Source organism: Oncorhynchus keta, unplaced genomic scaffold (assembly GCF_023373465.1).
Source record: "Oncorhynchus keta strain PuntledgeMale-10-30-2019 unplaced genomic scaffold, Oket_V2 Un_contig_8045_pilon_pilon, whole genome shotgun sequence".
NCBI lineage: Eukaryota > Metazoa > Chordata > Actinopteri > Salmoniformes > Salmonidae > Oncorhynchus > Oncorhynchus keta.
In genome coordinates, this window is record NW_026289824.1 from 10,612 (window position 1) to 35,317 (window position 24,706).

General features: G+C 42.5%; 1 protein-coding gene and 2 long non-coding RNA genes across 4 annotated transcripts in view; 1 reads left to right on the forward strand and 2 right to left on the reverse strand.

Annotated features, from left to right (window-relative positions):
* Positions 1–24,706, reverse strand: part of LOC127926675 (uncharacterized) — a 55,178-nt gene that overhangs the window by 3,928 nt on the left and 26,544 nt on the right. The window lies entirely within an intron of this gene.
* LOC127926674 (CKLF-like MARVEL transmembrane domain-containing protein 8) lies at positions 1,647–18,087 on the reverse strand. 2 transcript variants are annotated; one of them, XR_008124802.1, is made up of 5 exons: positions 16,827–18,087; positions 9,697–9,870; positions 7,097–7,216; positions 6,682–6,827; positions 1,647–5,853 (listed from the first exon to the last, which is right to left on the reverse strand). XR_008124802.1 is itself a non-coding variant. In XM_052512166.1 (4 exons), exons 1-4 carry the CDS (start codon positions 16,956–16,958, stop codon positions 6,741–6,743), a joined length of 513 nt encoding a protein of 170 aa, XP_052368126.1. In that variant the 5' UTR covers positions 16,959–18,087; the 3' UTR covers positions 1,647–6,740. The 2 variants fall into 2 exon arrangements, 1 of the variants encoding a protein (XP_052368126.1); XM_052512166.1 differs by having other exon boundaries at positions 1,647–6,827.
* On the forward strand, positions 17,797–19,421 carry LOC127926676 (uncharacterized). Its single transcript, XR_008124804.1, has 2 exons — positions 17,797–17,941; positions 18,051–19,421. It is a non-coding gene; the product is annotated as an uncharacterized LOC127926676 (long non-coding RNA).

Below are 24,706 nucleotides of genomic sequence, written 5' to 3' on the forward strand. Positions count from 1 at the left end.
TGCTCCAGCTCCACCTGCAAGGGATACGGCCAGGTGATGGCCACGTAAATGACACATCATGTTAGAAGTGTTTCCACTCGAGTAGCCGACAGTGGCAAAGCAATGCTTGCAGACTGTACTTTGTTTGTTTACGGTCCTCTTACCCTCATCATCGTATTGAATGCTGAATCCAAAATGTTCCCACACAGCGGATTTGAAAGACGGCAGTGCCTCTTCAAATTTGCTTCTCTCTGTCTCACTAGCGCTCGCCATTGTCACGGTGGAGCTGAGATAAAATGTGTTTTTAGTTTCCCATCTCTTCATGGGGCCCTTTTAAGGAGGTTACCTACTGAGATGTCATTGCAAATCGTCCATTGGTTGTTTAAGGGGGGTGGGTTGCGGTCATTGCAGTTGCCACATTTTGAGACATGTGGAGTAAAGTTTGTCAGCCATCAGGAGACCCTTAACATCCTGGAACCCCAAGCAGTTGCATGCCAAGCCTGTTCACAAACTGTGTGTCTGGTTCTGTGGATCTCAATGTACAACGTGTGTGTAATCTGCAGCACAATAAGCAAGTTTTGGAAATTATAGGAAAATGACAGGCATATCGTAATTCCGAGGTTCACGTGTGCGTATTGAACCGTAGGGGGCATTCCGAATGGTTCGACAACATACTGTGTACCGGTGCATCCCTAATCATTACACAGGTGCACCTTGCACTGGGGACAATAAAATGCCACTCTAAAATGTGCAGTTTTGTCACACAATACAATGCCACAGATGTCTCAAGTTTTGAGGGAGCAATTGGCACGCTGACTGCAGGAATGTCCACCAGCGCTGTTGCCAGAGGTTAATGTTAATTTCTCTACCAATAGCCGCCTCCGTCATTTTAGAGAATTTGGCAGTATTTCCAACCAGCCCCATAAGCACAGACCACATGTAACCATGCCAGCCCAGGACCTCCACCACCGGCGGGATTGTCTGAGCCCGGTAAGAGGGACAGCTGATGTAACTGTGGGTTTGCACAACCAAAAACTTTCTGCACAAGCTGTCAGAAATCGTCTCAGTGAAGCTCATCTGTGTGCTCGTCGTTCTCACCCAGTGGTGGAAAAAGTACCCAATTGTCATACTTGAGTAAAATAAAAGTTAACATAATAGAAAATGACTCAAGTAAAAGTGAAAGTCACCCAGTAAAATACTACTTGAGTAAAACTCTAAAATTATTTTTTATAACCTATTTGATAGGGTATCAAAACGAAATGCAAATTGCTAATATATACTTAAGTATCAAAAGTACAGGAATGTAGTGAAGTAAAAGTTGTCAAAAATATAAATAGTAAAGTACAGATACTCAAAAAAATGACATAAGTCATATACAATTCCATTTTTATTGATGGTGATTAGAATGCACAGAGATACCGTGACGACATCCTGAGGCCCATTGTCGTGCCCTTCATCCGCTGCCTTCATCTCATGTTTCAGCATGATAACCCACTGCCCCATGTGGAAAGGATCTGTACACAATTCCAAGAAGCTGAGAATATCCCAGTTCTTCCATGGCCTGCATACACACCAGACATGTCTGTCATTGAGCAGGTTTGAATGCTCTGCACCGACATGTACGACAGTGTGTTCCAGTTCCTGCCAATAACCAGCAACTCCACACAGCCATTTTTATTATTAGTTTTTATTTTTATTTCACCTTTATTTTACCAGGTAGGCCAGTTGAGAACAAGTTCTCATTTACAACTGCGACCTGGCCAAGATAAAGCATAGCAGTGCAACACAAACACCAACACAGAGTTACACATGGAATAAGCAAACATACAGTCAATAACACAATAGAAAAGTCTACAGTGTATGCAAATGAGGTAAGATTAGGGAGGTAAGGCAATAAATAGGCCGTAGTGGCGAAGTAATTACAATTTAGCAATTAAACACTGGAGTGATAGATGTGCAGAAGATGAATGTGCAAGTAGAGATACTGGGGTGCAAAGGAGCACAAATAAAAAATAAAAAATATGGAGATGAGATAGTTGGATGGGCTTTTTACAGATGGGCTATGTACAGGTGCAATGATCTGCAAGCTGCTCTGACAGCTGATGGTTAAAGTTAGAGAGGGAGATATGAGTCTCCAGCTTCAGTGACTTTTGCAATTCGTTCCAGTCATTTGCAGCAGAGAACTGGAAGGAAAGGCAGCCAAAGGAGGAATTGGCTTTGGGGGTGACCAGTGAAATACACCTGCTGGAGTGCGTGCTATGGGTGGGTGCTGCTATGGTGACCAGTGAGCTGAGATAAGGGGGGGGGCTTTACCTAGCAAAGACTTATAGATGACCTGGAGCCAGTGGGGTTGGAGACGAATATGAAGCGAGGGCAAGCCAACGAGATCATACAGGTCGCAGTGGTGGGTAGTATATGGGCTTTGGTGACAAAACGGATGGCACTGTGATAGACTGCATCCAACTTGCTGAGTAGAGGGTTGGAAGCTATTTGTAAATGACATCGCCGAAGTCAAGGATCGGTAGGATAGTCAGTTTTACGAGGGTATTTTTGCCAGCATGAGTGAAGGATGCTTTGTTTACGAAATAGGAAGCCGATTCTAGATTTAATTTTGGATTGGAGGTGCTTAATGTGAGTCTGGAAGGAGAATTTACAGTCTAACCAGACACCTAGGTATTTGTAGTTGTCCACATATTCTAAGTCAGAACCGTCCAGAGTAGTGATGCTAGACAGGCGGACAGGTGCGGGCAGCGATCGGTTGAAGAGCATGCATTTAGTTTACTTGCATTTAAGAGCAGTTGGAGGCCACGGAAGGAGAGTTGTATGACATTGAAGCCTGTCTGGAAGATAGTTAACAGAGTGTCCAAAAAAAGGGACAGACGTATACAGAATGGTGTCATCTGCATAGAGGTGGATCAGAGAATCACCAGCAGCAAGAGTGACATCATTGATGTATAGAGACAGCCAGAGGTCCGGACAACAGGCCCTCCGATTTGAGACTGAACTCTGTCTGAGAAGTAGTTGGTGAACCAGGCAAAGCAGTCATTTGAGAAACCAAGGCTGTTGAGTCTGCCGATAAGAATGTGGTGATTGACAGAGTCGAAAACCTTGGCCAGGACGATGAATACGGCTGAACAGTATTGTCTTTTATCGATGGCAGTTATGATATCGTTTAAGACCTTAAGCGTGGCTGAGGTGCACCCATGACCAGCTCGGAAACCAGATTGCAAAGCGGAGAAGGTATGGTGGGATTCAAAATGGTCGGTGATCTGTTTGTTAACTTGGATTTCGAAGACCTTAAAAGACAGGGTAGGATAGATTCCCCTTTGAAGAGGGGGATGACAGCGGCAGCTCTCCAATCTTTGGGGATCTCAGACGATATGAAATAGAGGTTGAACAGGCTAGTGATATGGGTTGCAACAATTGCGGCAGATCATTTTAGAAAGAGAGGGTCCAGATTGTCTAGCCCAACTGATATGTAGGGGTCCAGATTTTGCAGCTAACATCAGCTATCTGGATTTGGTTGATGGAGAAATGGGGAGGCTTAGGCATGTTGCTGTGGGGGGGTGCAGAGCTGTTGACCGGGGTAGCCAGGTGTAAAGCATAGCCAGACGTAGAAAAATGCTTATTGAAATTCTCAATTATCGTGGATTTATTGGTGGTGTCAGTGTTTCCTAGCCTCAGTGCAGTGGGCAGCTGAGAGGAGGTTCTCTTATTCTCCATGGACATTACAGTGTCACAGAACTTTTTGGAGTTTGTGCTACAGGATGCACATTTCTGTTTGAAAAAGCTAGCCTTAGCTTTCCTAACTGCCTGCGTATATTGGTTCCTAACTTCCCTGAAAAGTTGCATATCCCAGGGCCTATTCGATGCTAATGCAGTACGTCACAGGATGTTTTTGTGCTGGCAGTGAACCATGGGCTATATCTGTCCCTGGTTTAAATTTATTTGAATGAGGCATGCTTATTTAAGATGGTGAGGAAAGCCCTTTTAAAGAATAACCAGGCATCCTCTACTGACGGAATGAGGTCAATATCCTTCCAGGATACCCGGGCCAGGTCGATTAGAAAGGCCTGCTTGCTGAAGTGTTTTAGGGAGCGTTTGACAGTGATGAGGGGTGGTTGTTTGACCGCAGACCTATTACGAACACAGGCAATGAGGCAGTGAAGAACGGCAACGGTTGAAGACAGCAGAGGTGTATTTAGAGGGCAGGTTGGTTAGAATGACATCTGTGAGGGGGCCCGTGTTTATGGATTTGGGGTTGTACCTGATAGGTTCATTGATAATTTGTGTGAGATTGAGGGCATCTAGCTTAGATTGTAAGATGGCTGGGGTGTTAAGAATGTCCCAGTTTAGGTCACCTAACAGTACGAGTTCTGAAGATAGATGGGGGGCAAACAGTTCACATATGGTGTCCAGGGCATAGCTAGGTGCTGAAGGTGGTCTATAACAAGCGGCAACGGTGAGAGACTTGTTTCTGGAAAGGTGGATTTAAAAACAATAGAAGCTCAAATTGTTTGGGCACAGACCTGGATAGTATGACAGAACTCTGTAGGCTATCTCTGCAGTAGATTGCAACTCCGCCCCCTTTGGTAGTTCTATCTTGTCGGAAAATGTTATAGTTTGGGATGGAAATTTCAGGATTTTTGGTGGCCTTCCTAAGCCAGGATTCAGACACGGCTAGGACATCCGGGTTGGCAGAGTGTGCTAAAACAGTGAATAAAACAAACTTAGGGAGGAGGCTTCGAATGTTAACATGCCAAGGCTTTTACAGTTACAGAAGTCAACAAACGAGAGCGCCTGGGGAATGGGAGTGGAGTTAGGTGCTGCAGGGCTTGGATTAACCTTTACATCACCAGAGGAACAGAGGAGGAGTAGGATAAGGGTATGGCTAAAGTCTATTAGAACTGGTCGTCTAGTGCTTTTGGAACAAAGAGTAAAAGGAGCAGGTTTCTGGGCGCAGAAGAATAGATTCAAGGCATAATGTACGAACAAGGGTATGGTAGGATGTGAATACAGTGGAGGTAAACCTAGGCACTGAGTGACGATGAGAGAGGTTTTGTCTCTAAAGACACCACTTAAACCAGGTGAGGTTACCACATGTGTGGGAGGTGAAACAAAAGGCTAGCTAAGGCATATTGAGCAGGGCTGGAGGCTCTACAGTGAAATAAGACAATCACTAACCAAAACAGCAATGGACAAGGTATATTGACATTAGGAAGAGGCATGCGTAGCCGAGTTATCATATGGTCCAGTGAGTAGCTAGCCAAGCTGGAAACACGGCGATTCAGACAGCTAGCAGGCCGGGGCTAGCAAGCTAGCAGAAAGGCCTTAGGGGGACGTCGCGACGGAAGAGTCTGTTGAAGCGCCCTTGGACGGTTACGTCGGCAGACCAGTCATGATGGCAGGGCTCTGTGTAGGCAGTAAAATGGTCCAGGCCAATTGGCAAAATATCTATTGTAGCCCAAGAGGTGGCTGATGGACCTCTTCAGCTAGCCGGGAGATGGGCCTAGCACGAGGCTAGCTCCAGGCAAACTGGTGCTTGCTTCGGAGACAGAGACATTAGCCAGGAGTAGCCACTCGGATAGCAGCTAGCTAGCTGTGATGATCCAGGTGAAAAGGTTCTGAGCTTGCGGTAGGAATCCAGAGATGTGGAGATGTGGTAGAGAAAAAAGCAGTCTGATATGCTTTGGGTTGAATCGCCCTGTGCAGACTGGTGGGAGTTGATCGGGCTGAGGTTAGCTGATAACCGCTAGCAGTGGCTAACTGACTATTAGCTAGTTAGCTGGCTAGCTTCTGTTGGGGGTTCCGGTTCTAAAGTATAGAAAATAGCAGATCCATTCCACATTGGGTGAGGCGGGTTGCAGGATTATGCTGAAATAGATGGTTAAAAATATTAAAAATATATAAGAAATATATACAAAGAAAAAAATAGATATACACGGGACACGACAAGACAAAGACGGCTGACTGCTACGCCATCTTGGATTTTTGTCCCACTCCATTGAAGTTCCACAGGACACAATCAACAGCCTGATCAACTTTATGCAAATGGTGGTCACACCAGATACTGACTGGTTTTCTGAGCCACGTCCCTACTTATTTTTAAGGTATCTGTGACCAACAGATGCATATCTGTATTTCCAGTTTTGTGAAATCCATAGATTAGGGCCTAATGAATTTATTTCAATTGACTGATATCCTTATATGAACCATAACTCAGTAAAATCTTTTAAATTAGTTGCATGTTGCATTTAAATTTTTGTTCAGTGTAGCTGACTCCTATTAGTGAAATGTATTATTCGTATATGATCATTTTTTTGAATAATCAAAAAGAGAATTGACTGTAATGTTCTTCATCAGCCCTATTTCTTAGCCTTGTATTGTAGCACCATCTAGTGTGGGACAACATTACTGTCCAATCCATTTTTATATTGGAGTTAAAGCTTTGATCTCCAGCTTCAGAAAAACAGAATAGACACTTTATTAGCATCAGTCATTTTCATTCAAATGTATTTTTTTTTTAACTCATGAGTGAATAAGAAGTAAAAACACTACTGAGGTTCAGGCTCTGTCATTCCAACAGATGAAACACACCATAACTCTAAAATAACAGAAATATAACAGAAATATAACAGAATCAAATAAAAGAGAAATGCCTTCCAAAGGGAAGGAGTGGTTATTACACTTAACCATGTGTACTTTTCAAGATCCTTCATGCGCTCCATAACGGATATACTTTAGCTGTCCTTTGTGATTGGTTATTGTTCCTCATCCCTCGAGCGCCAGAATTTAAAACTTAAATATGTACTTCCTGCATAGCAGAGCGTGGCCAGGAAGGCAAAGAACTGAAAAACAGATGGATGAAAACATTAAAATTCAGTACAATACTGGTTATGAGTTTGAGTAGGTTTAAATGGACCAAATAGACATCATTCTAAATGGTACACAGTGGAATCATACATCTCTGATCTGACTTGTAGGCATATATTTAGCATTTTAATATTGTATAATTTAAAATCGCTGTAATCATAAAAACTCAGTCATGTTTGTGGTATATTTTAAAAGTTGGCGTGATTTAAATGTCTGTCTGGGAGTTCTATGGTGGTTTTCTTACTGTGGATGCTACCCAGCAGTTGTAGTTATGGCGTCCCTTAACAGCATGGCTGATTGAGGCTGCGTCCACTGCTGCTAACACCACATACATCACTGTAGCACTACTGTTGAAGAACAGACCCTGTAGAACACCACATACATCACTGTAGCACTACTGTTGAAGAACAGACCCTGTAGAACACCACATACATCACTGTAGCACTACTGTTGAAGAACAGACCCTGTAGAACACCACATACATCACTGTAGCACTACTGTTGAAGAACAGACCCTGTAGAACACCACATACATCACTGTAGCACTACTGTTGAAGAACAGACCCTGTAGAACACCACATACATCACTGTAGCACTACTGTTGAAGAACAGAAGAACAGACCCTGTAGAACACCACATACATCACTGTAGCACTACTGTTGAAGAACAGACCCTGTAGAACACCACATACATCACTGTAGCACTACTGTTGAAGAACAGACCCTGTAGAACACCACATACATCACTGTAGCACTACTGTTGAAGAACAGACCCTGTAGAACACCACATACATCACTGTAGCACTACTGTTGAAGAACAGACCCTGTAGAACACCACATACATCACTGTAGCACTACTGTTGAAGAACAGACCCTGTAGAACACCACATACATCACTGTAGCACTACTGTTGAAGAACAGACCCTGTAGAACACCACATACATCACTGTAGCACTACTGTTGAAGAACAGACCCTGTAGAACACCACATACATCACTGTAGCACTACTGTTGAAGAACAGACCCTGTAGAACACCACATACATCACTGTAGCACTACTGTTGAAGAACAGACCCTGTAGAACACCACATACATCACTGTAGCACTACTGTTGAAGAACAGACCCTGTAGAACACCACATACATCACTGTAGCACTACTGTTGAAGAACAGACCCTGTAGAACACCACATACATCACTGTAGCACTACTGTTGAAGAACAGACCCTGTAGAACACCACATACATCACTGTAGCACTACTGTTGAAGAACAGGCCCTGTAGAACACCACATACATCACTGTAGCACTACTGTTGAAGAACAGGAAGACATCAGGCACTACTGTTACTGTAGAACACCACATACATCACTGTAGCACTACTGTTGAAGAACAGACCCTGTAGAACACCACATACATCACTGTAGCACTACTGTTGAAGAACAGAGTAGAACACCACATACATCCACTACTGTTGAAGAACAGACCCTGTAGAACACCACATACATCACTGTAGCACTACTGTTGAAGAACAGACCCTGTAGAACACCACATACATCACTGTAGCACTACTGTTGAAGAACAGACCCTGTAGAACACCACATACATCACTGTAGCACTACTGTTGAAGAACAGGCCCTGTAGAACACCACATACATCACTGTAGCACTACTGTTGAAGAACAGACCCTGTAGAACACCACATACATCACTGTAGCACTACTGTTGAAGAACAGACCCTGTAGAACACCACATACATCACTGTAGCACTACTGTTGAAGAACAGGCCCTGTAGAACACCACATACATCACTGTAGCACTACTGTTGAAGAACAGACCCTGTAGAACACCACATACATCACTGTAGCACTACTGTTGAAGAACAGACCCTGTAGAACACCACATACATCACTGTAGCACTACTGTTGAAGAACAGACCCTGTAGAACACCACATACATCACTGTAGCACTACTGTTGAAGAACAGACCCTGTAGAACACCACATACATCACTGTAGCACTACTGTTGAAGAACAGACCCTGTAGAACACCACATACATCACTGTAGCACTACTGTTGAAGAACAGACCCTGTAGAACACCACATACATCACTGTAGCACTACTGTTGAAGAACAGACCCTGTAGAACACCACATACATCACTGTAGCACTACTGTTGAAGAACAGACCCTGTAGAACACCACATACATCACTGTAGCACTACTGTTGAAGAACAGACCCTGTAGAACACCACATACATCACTGTAGCACTACTGTTGAAGAACAGACCCTGTAGAACACCACATACATCACTGTAGCACTACTGTTGAAGAACAGACCCTGTAGAACACCACATACATCACTGTAGCACTACTGTTGAAGAACAGACCCTGTAGAACACCACATACATCACTGTAGCACTACTGTTGAAGAACAGACCCTGTAGAACACCACATACATCACTGTAGCACTACTGTTGAAGAACAGAAGAACACCACATACATCACTGTAGCACTACTGTTGAAGAACAGACCCTGTAGAACACCACATACATCACTGTAGCACTACTGTTGAAGAACAGGCCCTGTAGAATGACAACAACAGGATTCCTGGCTGGCTCAGATACTGTAGGGTAGTACACATTATAGAATGGTTTCATTTGATCACATTCATGAAGACTTGGTTCATCTATTTGCTCTCTCCCCCAAAACCATCAAGGAAGTTACCTCCATTGGTTTTCTGTTACATAAATAGTCCACAATTATTCAATTACTAGATTTATAATAAACAACCTCAATCACTCAAGTTTCAAATAATGCACTGTTGTATTATGTGTCGTAGTATGAGTCGTACCACAGTTGTCCAGGGGACCTGAGGGATCCTGTTGTAAGCCATGGTCAGGTAGATGATGAGGAAGATGACCGTCAGGACCCAGTACAAGATGGCCACAAACATGACCCACCCAAAGGCAGACACACGGAAGTACTCCGTCCCTGCTATCAGAATCCATACCAGCAGACCAAACACCTGAGGGGACAGGGAAGCATATAGCCAGCATTCCAAATGGTATCCTATTCCATTTATAGTGCACTACTTTTTAACAGGGCCCAAAGGGCTCTAGTAGAAAGTAGTGCACTATACAGGGAATAGGGTGCCACTTGGGATGCACCCATAGTCAGATATGGCTGTACACTGGTGGTGTCTACTTTATGGTGTATTTAAATGCATTTGCTCAAATCAAATTTGTAATTTGCCACATGCGCCGAATACAACAGGTGTAGGTAGACCTTACAGTGAAATGCTTACTTACAAGCCCTTAACCAACAATCCTTTAAGAAGTTAAGAAAAAAATAAGTGTTAAGTAAAAATGAGAAAATAAAAGTTACAAATAATTAACCGGCAGCAGTAAAATAACAAGCGAGGCTTTATACAGGAGGTACCGGTACAGAGTCAATGTGGAGACTATATACAGGGTGTACCGGTACAGAGTCAATGTGGAGACTATATACAGGAGGTACCGGTACAGAGTCAATGTGGAGACTATATACAGGGGGTACCGGTACAGAGTCAATGTGGAGACTATATACAGGGGGTACCAGTACAGAGTCAATGTGGAGACTATATACAGGAGGTACCGGTACAGAGTCAATGTGGAGACTATATACAGGAGGTACCGGTACAGAGTCAATGTGGAGACTATATACAGGGGGTACCGGTACAGAGTCAATGTGGAGACTATATACAGGGGGGTATGTGGAGGTACAGAGTCAATGTGGAGGCTATATACAGGAGGTACCGGTACAGAGTCAATGTGGAGGACTATATACATGTGGGGTACCAGGGGTACAGAGTCAATGTGGAGACTATATACAGGGGGTACCAGTACAGAGTCAATGTGGAGACTATATACAGGAGGTACCAGTACAGAGTCAATGTGGAGACTATATACAGGGGGTACCAGTACAGAGTCAATGTGGAGACTATATACAGGGGGTACCAGTACAGAGTCAATGTGGAGACTATATACAGGGGTACCAGTACAGAGTCAATGTGGAGACTATATACAGGAGGTACCAGGAGGTACAGAGTCAATGTGGAGACTATATACAGGGGTACCGGTACAGAGTCAATGTGGAGACTATATACAGGAGGTACCGGTACAGAGTCAATGTGGAGACTATATACAGGGGGGTACCAGTACAGAGTCAATGTGGAGACTATATACAGGAGGTACCGGTACAGAGTCAATGTGGAGACTATATACAGGAGGTACCGGTACAGAGTCAATGTGGAGGCTATATACAGGGGGTACCAGTACAGAGTCAATGTGGAGGCTATATACAGGGGGTCCCAGTACAGAGTCAATGTGGAGGATATATACAGGAGGTACCGGTACAGAGTCAATGTGGAGACTATATACAGGGGGTACCGGTACAGAGTCAATGTGGAGACTATATACAGGAGGTACCGGTACAGAGTCAATGTGGAGACTATATACAGGGGGTACCGGTACAGAGTCAATGTGGAGACTATATACAGGGGGTACCAGTACAGAGTCAATGTGGAGACTATATACAGGAGGTACCGGTACAGAGTCAATGTGGAGACTATATACAGGGGGTACCAGTACAGAGTCAATGTGGAGACTATATACAGGGGGTACCGGCACAGAGTCAATGTGGAGACTATATACAGGGGGTACCGGTACAGAGTCAATGTGGAGACTATATACAGGAGGTACCGGTACAGAGTCAATGTGGAGACTATATACAGGGGGTACCGGTACAGAGTCAATGTGGAGGCTATATACAGGAGGTACCGGTACAGAGTCAATGTGGAGACTATATACAGGGGGTACCTGCACAGAGTCAATGTGGAGGCTATATACAGGAGGTACCGGTACAGAGTCAATGTGGAGGCTATATACAGGGGGTCCCGGTACAGAGTCAATGTGGAGGCTATATACAGGAGGTACCGGTACAGAGTCAATGTGGAGGCAATATACAGAGGGTACCGGTACAGAGTCAATGTGGAGGCTATATACAGGAGGTACCAGTACAGAGTCAATGTGGAGGCTATATACAGGGGGTCCCAGTACAGAGTCAATGTGGAGGCTATATACAGGGGGTCCCGGTACAGAGTCAATGTGGAGGCTATATACAGGGGGTCCCAGTACAGAGTCAATGTGGAGGATATATACAGGGGGTCCCGGGACAGAGTCAATGTGGAGGCTATATACAGGGGGTCCCGGTACAGAGTTAATGTGGAGGCTATATACAGGGGGTATCAGTACAGAGTCAATGTGGAGGCTATATACAGGAGGTACCGGTACAGAGTCAATGTGGAGGCTATATACAGGGGGTCCCGGTACAGAGTCAATGTGGAGGCTATATACAGGGGGTCCCAGTACAGAGTCAATGTGGAGGATATATACAGGGGGTCCCGGGACAGAGTCAATGTGGAGACTATATACAGGAGGTACCGGTACAGAGTCAATGTGGAGACTATATACAGGGGGTACCGGTACAGAGTCAATGTGGAGACTATATACAGGGGGTACCGGTACAGAGTCAATGTGGAGACTATATACAGGGGGTACCTGCACAGAGTCAATGTGGAGGCTATATACAGGAGGTACCGGTACAGAGTCAATGTGGAGGCTATATACAGGGGGTCCCGGTACAGAGTCAATGTGGAGGCTATATACAGGAGGTACCGGTACAGAGTCAATGTGGAGGCTATATACAGGGGGTACCGGTACAGAGTCAACGTGGAGGCTATATACAGGAGGTACCAGTACAGAGTCAATGTGGAGGCTATATACAGGGGGTCCCAGTACAGAGTCAATGTGGAGGCTATATACAGGGTTTCCCGGTACAGAGTCAATGTGGAGGCTATATACAGGGGGTCCCAGTACAGAGTCAATGTGGAGGCTATATACAGGGTTTCCCGGTACAGAGTCAATGTGGAGGCTATATACAGGGTTTCCCGGTACAGAGTCAATGTGGAGGCTATATACAGGGGGTCCCAGTACAGAGTCAATGTGGAGGCTATATACAGGGTTTCCCGGTACAGAGTCAATGTGGAGGCTATATACAGGGTTTCCCGGTACAGAGTCAATGTGGAGGCTATATACAGGGGGTCCCAGTACAGAGTCAATGTGGAGGCTATATACAGGGGGTCCCGGGACAGAGTCAATGTGGAGGCTATATACAGGGGGTCCCGGTACAGAGTTAATGTGGAGGCTATATACAGGGGGTATCAGTACAGAGTCAATGTGGAGGCTATATACAGGGGGTACCGGTACAGAGTCAATGTGGAGACTATATACAGGAGGTACCGGTACAGAGTCAATGTGGAGACTATATACAGGGGGTACCGGCACAGAGTCAATGTGGAGGCTATATACAGGGGGTCCCGGTACAGAGTTAATGTGGAGGCTATATACAGGGGGTCCCGGTACAGAGTTAATGTGGAGGCTATATACAGGGAGTCCCGGTACAGAGTCAATGTGGAGACTTTATACAGGGGGTACCGGTACAGTCAATGTGGAGACTATATACAGGGGGTACCGGTACAGTCAATGTGTGGGGGAACGGTTCGTCGAGGTATTTGCGGCAGCATGTACATGTAGGTAGAGTTAAAGTGGGCGGCAGGGTAGCCGAGTGGTTCGAGCATTGGACTAGTAACTGGAAGGTTGCAAGTTCAAACCCCTGAGCTGACAAGCTACAATTCTGTTGTTCTACCCCTGAACAGGCAGCTAACCCACTGTTCCTAGGCTGACATTGAAAATAAGAAGTTGTTCTGAAATGACTTGCCTAGTTAAATAACGGTAAAATATATATTTTTTAAAGAGTTAAAGTGACTATGCATAGATTATAGCCATTTGATTAGCTGTACAGGAGTCTTATGGCTTGGGGGGTAGAGGCTGTTAAGAAGCATTTTGGACCTCGACTTAGCACTCCGGTACCGCTTGCCGTGCAGTAGAAGAGAGAACAGTCTATGACTAGGGTAGCTGGACTCTTTGACAATTTTTAGGGCCTTCCTCTGACACCGCCTGATATAGAGGTCCTGGGTGGCAGGAAGCTTGGCCCCAGTGATGTACTGAGCCATACGCACTAACCTCTGTAGTGCCTTGCGGTCTGAGGCCGAGCAGGTTCCATACCAGGCAGTGATGCAAACGGTAAGGATGCTCTCGATGGTGCAGCTGTTGAACCTTTTGAGGATCTCAGGACTTTTTAGTTTCCTGAGGGGGAATAGGCTTTGTCGTGCCCTCTTCACGACTGTCTTGGTGTGCTTGGACCATGTTATTTTGTTGGTGATGTGGACACCAAGGAACTTGAAGCTCTCAACCTGTTCCACTACAGCCCCATCGATGAGAATAGGGACGTGCTTGGTCCTCCTTTTCCTGTAGTCCACAATCATCTCCTTCGTCTTGATCACATTGAGGGAGAGGTTGTTGTCCTGGCACCACATGAAAGGTCTCTGATATTCTCCCTATAGGCGGTCTGATCGTTATCGGTGATCAGGCCTACCACTGTTGTGTCATCAGCAAACTTAAAGAGGGTGTTGGTGTCATGCCTGGCCATGCAGTCATGAGTGAACAGGGAGTACAGGAGGGGACTGAGCATGCACCCCTGAGGAGACCCCGTGTTGAGGATCAGCGTGGCGGATGTGTTGTTCCCTACCCTTACCACCGGGGCTGGGCCGTCAGGTAGTCCAGGATCCAGCTGCAGAGGGAGGTGTTTAGTCCCATGGTCCTTAGCTTAGTGATGAGCTCTGAGGCCACTATGGTGTTGAACGCTCAGCTGTAGTCAATGAATAGCATTCTCACATAGGTGTTCCTTTTGTCCAGGTGGGAATGGGTAATGTTGAGTGCAATAGAGGAATAAGCATATATTACAGGAAGTAGCCTATATTACAGGAATAAGCATATATTAAGGAAGTAACCTATATTACAGGGAGAAGCAAATATTACAGGAAGTAGCCTATATTACAGGAAGTAGCATATATTAAAGGAAATAGCATATATTACAGGAAGTAGCCTATATTACAGGAAGTAGCATATATTACAGGAATAAGCATATATTAAAGGAAGTAGCATATATTACAGGAAGTAGCCTATATTACAGGAAGTAGCATATATTAAAGGAAGTAGCATATATTACAGGAAGTAGCCTATATTAAAGGAAGTAGCATATATTACAGGAAGTAGCCTATATTACAGGAATAAGCATATATTATAGGAAGTAGCCTATATTACAGGAATAAGCATATATTATAGGAAGTAGCCTATATTACAGGAAGTAGCCTATATTACAGGAAGTAGCATATATTACAGGAATAAGCATATATTAAAGGAAGTAGCATATATTACAGGAAGTAGCCTATATTACAGGAAGTAGAATATATTAAAGGAAGTAGCATATATTACAGGAAGTAGCCTATATTACAGGAAGTAGCATATATTACAGGAAGAAACATATATTAAAGGAAGTAGCCTATATTACAGGAATAAGCATATATTATAGGAAGTAGCCTATATTACTGGAAGTAGCATATATTATAGAAAGTAGGTTGACATTATGTTCATTTTCTCCAGTTACATTTCCTTGAACAATGTTAAATAATTAAACCTTCACTTCAGTGCAGTGTTCAGGACAGTGTCATGCCACCATCTGTGATAAACCATCATGCAGGTCATACAGTATTGATTCCCTCCATGAATTCTGATGGCAGTTATTGTGAGAAAGATGGTAAAAGCTTCTGCCATAGTGATTTCAATAAATTATTACATCAAACTTGGACACAAATATGTTTGAGTTGTAGTTAGGACATCACTCTCTGCAACTGGATCCTGAACTCCCTGAGGGGTAGAGGACAGGCTGTGAGGATTGGCAACAACACCTCCTCTACACTGACTCTTAACTCAGGGGCCCCCCAGGGGTGTCCTCAGTCCTTTGCTGTACTCCCTGTTCATCCACAACTGTATGGCTTTGCACAACACCAACTCCCTCATGAACTTTGCTGACGACAGCATGGTTATAGGCCTGATAACCAACGACAACGAGTCAGCCTATAGGGAGGAGGTAAGTGAGCTGGCATTGTGGTGTCATGACAACAACTTCTCCCTCAAAGTCAGCAAAACAAAGGAGTTGATTGTTAAGTTCAGGAAGCAGAGGTGGGAACATGCCCTGATCCACATCAACCGGACTGCAGTAGTGAAAGTTACTAGTTTTAAGTTCTTCAACGTCCACATCACTGAGGACATGTCATGGACCAACACCACCACGACTCTTGTCAAGTCCCCACAACATCATGATGCCCCTGCACCATCAAGAATGTCCGGACAGGTTACATCACGGCCTGGTATGGGAATTGCTGCGTCTACGACCACAAGGCCCTCCAGCGGGTGGTGAAGACAGCCCAGTACATCATGGGACCATGCTCCCACCCAAACTGTGCCTGAGGAAGTCACGCAGCATCATCCAGGACCCCACACACCCCAGCCACAGTTTACACTAGGGGCGGCAGGGTAACCTAGTGGTTAGAGCGTTGGACTAGTAACCGGAAGGTTGCGAGTTCAAACCCCTGACAAGGTACAAAGCTGACTGAACAGGCAGTTAACCCACTGTTCCCAGGCCGTCATTGAAAATAAGAATGTATTCTTAACTGACTTGCCTGGTTAAATAAAGGTAAAATTAAAATAATAAAAAATACACTGCCCCCCATTCCCACCTTCTCCAATACACGTGTAAATATTGGACTATACTGTAAATAGTGGTTTCTTGAATTATACTTATGCTACTATAAAATGTTTATTTTATTCTACTAAGCCATTTAATTTATGTTCGTATTCTTATATTTTATTATGTCATATTGTTGTTGCATCGTCGAGAAGGAACACGCAAATAAGCATTTATTTGGACGATGTATACTGCGTATCCCGTAGCCTACATTTTGAACCTTGAAACTTGACTTACTATTTCTGCGAAAACGAGGAGCCCCGAAGCAGTGCGAAGAAACTGCCTGTCGTAAACCAGAGTAGAGGTGGAAAAGTTTTCCGTGCTGCTGCTTGTAGACGTTATCACAGTGCGCGTCGCTGATCCTTCCATTTTCAATATCGATCTACCGCTTTTGTATCCTGCCCCCCTGAATTAAGAAAAACATCTAACGTCTTTCCTGAGTAGGCAACAAGACCTCTGCGGAACTCTGTACATTTGTGAAACAACTAGTTTTTGTTTATTTTAGATAATATCTGTGACCTGTCTGAATGTTATTCATAACATCGTCATAACAAAGCCTACTGTATGAATTTGGTTAGTAAGTGTAACGGATGTGAAACGGCTAGCTTAGCGGTGTGCGCTAAATAGCGTTTCAATCGGTTACGTCACTTGCTCTGAGACCTTGAAGTAGTAGTTGCGATGGGTAACGATGCTTCGTGGGTGACTGTTGTTGATGTGTGCAGAAGGTCCCCGGTTCGCGCCCGGGTATGGGCGAGGGGACAGTTTAAAATTATACTGTTACATAAGGCCTATACCAGTCCCAAAATGTCACTGAGTTGAGAGTGGTTGTATAAAGAGGAACTTATTTTTGATGATAGGTAAATCGGCCTGCCAGAAAGTATTGCCTTTTCATGCTCGTATGGTTGGTAATGTTTTGCATAGGGTGCTTTTTTTCCAGAGGACCCGAGCAGGAACAATCTACAGCCAGAGTCTGAAGAGAGACCAAGCCAGTAGAATGCAGATTGCCGTTTTGAAACTGCAGTAAAAGTTCAGTAACTGCAGTCGGCTGTGTGATTTCGGGTGCAATAGTTGCTGCATACTGCTCTTATACTGCAATTATACTGCACTCTGACTGTCACGTTCTTTCAAAATCGAACCCAGAAGCAGACCAGGACAAGGAGAGTAGGAAGAAGGTGAGTATTTATTTACAAGTGAATGTGAATGGGTAGATATATCCAGGTGGCGTAGCGGGCAGCGGTGGTGAGTTGATGGGAGTAAATAGGTGGATCCAATGGGGTAGCGGAATCCTCCGACGACCAGGCGGGAATGGAGTAAATGATCCGGGTGAGTAACTGAAGACAGAACAAACTGAGGTAAGTTTAAGGCAAGCAATACGTAAAAAAACAACAAAACAAATTCTATCCAACTTGAGGCTGATACTATGGCACGACATACTGTTGTTCATGGCTAACGATCCGGCAGGGAATGGATGTCAGGTCCGGGCTTATGAAGAGGAGAGATGATGATCAGGACCAGGTGTGCAGATAGCTGATGGGATACAGGTGCGGGTAATCAGAACTCCCAACTGGCTACATTGCCCGGCAACCAGACAGGGTGCGTTCCAGGACGCCGGAAAAAACACTCCAGGACAGAACACAGGCAAAAAACAGACCCAGGAAACGGGATTCGTGACACTGACTGCAAACTTTTTTCACAAGGGAAATGAGAGCTGGTGAAGTCTCACTTCTAAAGGAGTGCATAATGCAGGTTAGCTGTGGATTATTTATTTACTAAACTGTCGTCACACCTTTGCTCAAACAGATACTGTACAGTGTGCCTTTTGGTCAAACAGAACAGTGTGTGTTCAGTTAACGACTGTCTAGACCTGCTGGGGCATGTCCAATAAGGACCATAGTCCTGGCCTAATGTACCTTCACTAAATCAGACAGTTGTTGATGTAGTTTTCAATCATTGATTAGTTACTACTCTCTCCAGTTAGAAACTCGATATTCATCACCATGTCCTCGGTGTGACAGCAATAAATGTGTTCTGTGGTAGTGTCTAAACTGTACCAGCAGATGGCAGCATATAGACAGACAAAGATTATGGGGAAAGGCAAAGGAAAATGTGAAAACAGCTCGAGGCTTAACTACAACTTGTGTATTATCTTAACAACCAACATAACAATACTCGAAATAGGCGATGTAATTGCATCATAACAAAAGTACATATTATACACGTGTTAATAATGCTAGAAATATAAGTATGGACACTTAAATTCAACCTGTAACAAACTGAAGGGGATTGCATGGCCAGTTTGAGAGAGGCATTGTGTGATAATATATTTTCGTATTTTTAAACGAGGCAAGTCAGTTAAGAACAAATTTTTATTTACAATGACAGCCTACACAGGACAAACCCATACGATACTGGGCCAATTGTGCACCACCCTATGGGACTCCCAAACACAATCACTCTGATACAGCCCAGATTTGAACCAAGGTGTCTCTAGCAACCCCTCTTGCACAGAGATGCTGAGTCTTAGACCGCTGCGCCACTCGGGAACCCCAAATACTAGACTCCTATCTAAGAAACCTCATCACGAATAAATAAATGCAAAACAGGACTTAAATCAATTAATGTACAAGTGACCTTTGGTTTGACTGCGCTACATCTCGTGACATTGTCATTTAGAATATTCAAAATGTTTATTTTTTTTGTCCGCTGTACACCCGCAAGGTTACGGAAAAGGTCACTGGGACACTCCATAGTAACCTTCGTCAAACTCACATCCACTTTGTTGTTTGCATTCTTTATTTCTGATTTAATAAAGATGAATATTTGAATAATGCATTTTATTGTTGTACAGCATTCTGTTGCCATTATCAGGCCTATCTTTTCCAGAGGTGGGATAGGAACATACAGTCCATCTATCTCTCCTCAGACACACAGCAACATGAGATTCCCCGGTTCATTTGAGGAGTATACATTTCCCTTTTAACATTTGAATGGTGTTTTCTAGACAATATGCAGAGTTCATTGCAGATAGATGTGCTGGTGCCACTCAGGCAGTTTAAATGATTGATTGAGGACCTCTATGTGATTGCTTTTATTAAATATGTTTATTTTTGTTTATTGTGTGATGAATTATATTGTTTTATACACATGTATGTGTATGTTGTTTTCATATCCTGTTTTTATTGTCTCTTGTAAAATAGATTTTTAATCTCAATGTGACTCCCTGTTTAAATAAAGGTCAAATACAAATGAAAAATAATTACCAGGAAAAGTATTGTTATCAGTCAGTGTGGTAGTGAATAACAATAATGGACCATCAATTATTTATTTGTCTGCAATCCAATGCTTCATCAAGGCATATTACCCCATTCCCTTAAATTACTGATATTACCCCATTCCCTTAAATTACTGATATTACCCCATTCCCTTAAATTACTGATATTACCCCATTCCCTTAAATTACTGATATTACCCCTTTCCCTTAAATTACTGATATTACCCCATTCCCTTAAATTACTGATATTACCCCTTTCCCTTAAATGACTGATATTACCCCCCATTTAAATTACTGATATTACCCCATTCCCTTAAATTACTGATATTACCCCTGATATTCCCTTAAATTACTGATATTACCCCATTCCCTTAAATTACTGATATTACCCCATTCCCTTAAATTACTGATATTACCCCATTCCCTTAAATTACTGATATTACCCCATTCCCTTAAATTACTGATATTACCCCATTCCCTTAAATTACTGATATTACCCCATTCCCTTAAATTACTGATATTACCCCATTCCCTTAAATTACTGATATTACCCCATTCCCTTAAATTACTGATATTACCCCATTCCCTTAAATTACTGATATTCCCCCATTCCCTTAAATTACTGATATTACCCCATTCCCTTAAATTACTGATATTACCCCATTCCCTTAAATTACTGATATTACCCCATTCCCTTAAATTACTGATATTACCCCCATTCCCTTAAATTACTGATATTACCCAATTCCCTTATTACCCCCTTCCCTTATTAATTACTGATATTACCCCATTCCCTTAAATTACTGATATTACCCCATTCCCTTAAATTACTGATATTACCCCATTCCCTTAAATTACTGATATTACCCCATTCCCTTAAATTACTGATATTACCCCATTCCCTTAAATTACTGATATTACCCCTTAAATTACTGATATTACCCCATTTAAATTACTGATATTACCCCATTCCCTTAAATTACTGATATTATTACCCCCCCATTCCCTTAAATTACTGATATTACCCCATTCCCTTAAATTACTGATCCCTTAAATTACTGATATTACCCCATTCCCTTAAATTACTGATATTACCCCTGATATTACCCCCCTTAAATTACTGATATTACCCCATTCCCTTAAATTACTGATATTACCCCATTCCCTTAAATTACTGATATTACCCCATTCCCTTAAATTACTGATATTACCCCCATTCCCTTAAATTACTGATATTACCCCATTCCCTTAAATTACTGATATTACCCCATTCCCTTAAATTACTGATATTACCCCCATTCCCTTAAATTACTGATATTACCCCCATTCCCTTAAATTACTGATATTACCCCCATTCCCTTAAATTACTGATATTACCCCATTCCCTTAAATTACTGATATTACCCCATTCCCTTAAATTACTGATATTACCCCATTCCCTTAAATTACTGATATTACCCCATTCCCTTAAATTACTGATATTACCCCATTCCCTTAAATTACTGATATTACCCCTGATATTCATTCCTTAAATTACTGATATTACCCCATTCCCTTAAATTACTGATATTACCCCATTCCCTTAAATTACTGATATTACCCCATTCCCTTAAATTACTGATATTACCCCATTCCCTTAAATTACTGATATTACCCCATTCCCTTAAATTACTGATATTACCCCATTCCCTTAAATTACTGATATTACCCCATTCCCTTAAATTACTGATATTACCCCATTCCCTTAAATTACTGATATTACCCCATTCCCTTAAATTACTGATATTACCCCATTCCCTTAAATTACTGATATTACCCCATTCCCTTAAATTACTGATATTACCCCATTCCCTTAAATTACTGATATTACCCCATTCCCTTAAATTACTGACTGATATTACCCCATTCCCTTAAATTACTGATATTACCCCATTCCCTTAAATTACTGATATTACCCCATTCCCTTAAATTACTGATATTACCCCATTCCTTAAATTACTGATAAATTACTGATATTACCCCATTCCCTTAAATTACTGATATTACCCCATTCCCTTAAATTACTGATTACCCCCATTCCCTTAAATTACTGATATTACCCCATTCCCTTAAATTACTGATATTACCCCATTCCCTTAAATTACTTAAATCCTTACATACTGATATTAAGTTAAAATATTAAGTTACAATATTCCCTTAAATTACCATTTTAAGATGTATTATGATTCCCTTATAGATGTAGAGTAAAGAGATGCTTCAGGAAAACAGCCTGATAAATAAACTCATAGTATGGAGATTCATTCTGTGAATTCAACAGAGACACATTGATCTTAATGAGATTATAATTGAATTACATTTACATTTAAGTCATTTAGCAGACGCTCTTATCCAGAGCGACTTACAAATTGGTGCATTCACCTTATGACATCCAGTGGAACAGCCACTTTACAATAGTGCATCTAAATCTTTTAAGGGGGAGGAGGGGGTGAGAAGGATTACTTTATCCTATCCTAGATATTCCTTACCCCATTCCCTTAAAAGAGGTGGGGTTTCAGGTGTCTCCGGAAGGTGGTGATTGACTCCGCTGTCCTGGCGTCGTGAGGGAGTGTGTTCCACCATTGGGGAGCCAGAGCAGCTTAAAACAGTTTTGACTGGGCTGAGCGGGAACTGTACTTCCTCAGTGGTAGGGAATTAGGCCAGAGGTGGATGAACGCAGTGCCCTTGTTTGGGTTAGGGCCTGATCAGAGCCTGGAGGTACTGAGGTGCCGTTCCCCTCACAGCTTAGGCAAGCACCATGGTCTTGTAAAGCGGATAGCTTCAACTGGAAGCCAGTGGAGAGAGCGGAGGAGCGGGGTGACGTGAGAGAACTTGGGAAGGTACTGAACACCTGATATTACCCCATTCCTTAAAGACGGATATTGCGGCGATATTACCCCCATTTCTATGAGTTGTAGGGTTTAATGGCACAGGCAGGGAGCCCAGCCAACAGCGAGTTGCAGTAATCCAGACGATATTACCCCATTCCTTAAATTACTCAGATGACAAGTGCCTGGATTAGGACCTGCGCCGCTTCCTGTGTGAGGCAGGGTCGTACTCTGCAGATGTTGTAGAGCATGAACCTACAGGAACGGGCCACCGCCTTGATGTTGATGAATGATCATAGTAATTACCTGCAGTAAACAGGCTTTGTATTAGTCAATACTTAATCCTGCCTGAGAATACATTTTAGATTTAACACAGTAATTAATTGGTATAACCTATAAAGCATTATCATGATTTACTATGTGTCCAGCAAGAGACATCTTGATGATGCCTGGATTACGTTCTAAACTTGCATTATCATGGTGCATTGTGGAATAGGTTATAGTTAGAAGATGTAATGTACAAGGCCCAGGATAAATAACAGTGTTTTATGGAATCATACTAAAACAATAGCAACACTATAGTACAGACAATACCCCTGTTTCCCATATCTTCAGTGTTGATCATTATTGGTTATTAATTATTGACAATATAATTGTTTAGCTATTCAGTACATCCATCACTCACTATATAACTATATATCAAATATGTATTGTCCTTCTCCACAATTAAACAATGATATGTTTCATGATGCTTGCATTGTTGACATTAGATCTTACTTTACATGTGTTGGTATAAGGCTATACTTGTATGTAAGGCAATGAACTTGCATTTTAGTGACGTGTGATTTGCGTCAACAGAGGGAAGGGGCGTCGCTGAGTACATGTACGTGCTCCTCTTGCACTTCTCAACCATGTAAATTAGAATCAAAGAACAAAAACGTCTTTTGAAGTGGTACAATAAAGTTTTTGGAGCCTAATTGAACAAGAAAATTAAGAATTGTGTTTTTTATCACGAGCAGAAGGTATTTTATGGTCTCTGGAGCAGCTGATATAGAAGAGAGGAGGATGGAGAGAAAGGATGGGTCTGGAATCACTTTTATTTCCTCTTCCTTCCTCCACGTCCGGTTCTCAAACAGAACAAGTAAGCCATTAGGAAGAAGCATTGAAGGGCTGAAAAAGCAGCCAACACCAAGGGAAGTAATTAACTCAATGTCTTCAGACCAAACTGGATGTTCAAAACCATTCTCAGAGTCCTGACAAATCCTCACACCCCTGTATAAAAGAGAAATATATGCACACATTTTACAGTCAGTTCAATCAAGTTCAAGTGCATGGAACAGACGATTATAGGATGAAAGACTATAGAAGTCTATAGACGAATATAGCTACCTTGACCTAAACAAATGGGAATTTTGAAATCATCTGGATTTTGGTATATTTATGTAACTGGTATTTTGATTAGTGTATATATTTTTTACAATCATATCAGTGGCGTTTATTCAGGGATGTCAGGCCAAGAAATTGATCAATAAAAAAAGAAGGAAAGATATAAAATAATGTATATTTTGTCTCTCTTTGTTTCATCATTTTGATAGTGTATCACCATCAGGGCTAAAAACGATTTTCTTTGAAGGAAAGATGTGGTGCTTTTGAAATACTTTAATTTGTCTCTTTCATTATTCTCTTTTCATTTCTCTCTTTTCATTTCCCTCTGTTGTGTATTGTTCTTGTATGGGTAAGGTATTCCTTTGCAATCTGTTAACATGTTGTGAATCAGTCTACTGCTCTCTTAGTCTGCACAGTGGCCAGAGAAGCCTGATGGTCTAGACTGGATACACTTCAGAACACTGTTATTGATATTATTTGCCTATATAGTGGAATGCTGTATGTGTGTGTGTGTGTGTTCTGTGTTTTAAATCATTATTTTTAAGGCAAGGTTTGTAAGTGTGTCTCACCACACTTTAATATTTAATAGAGATCAA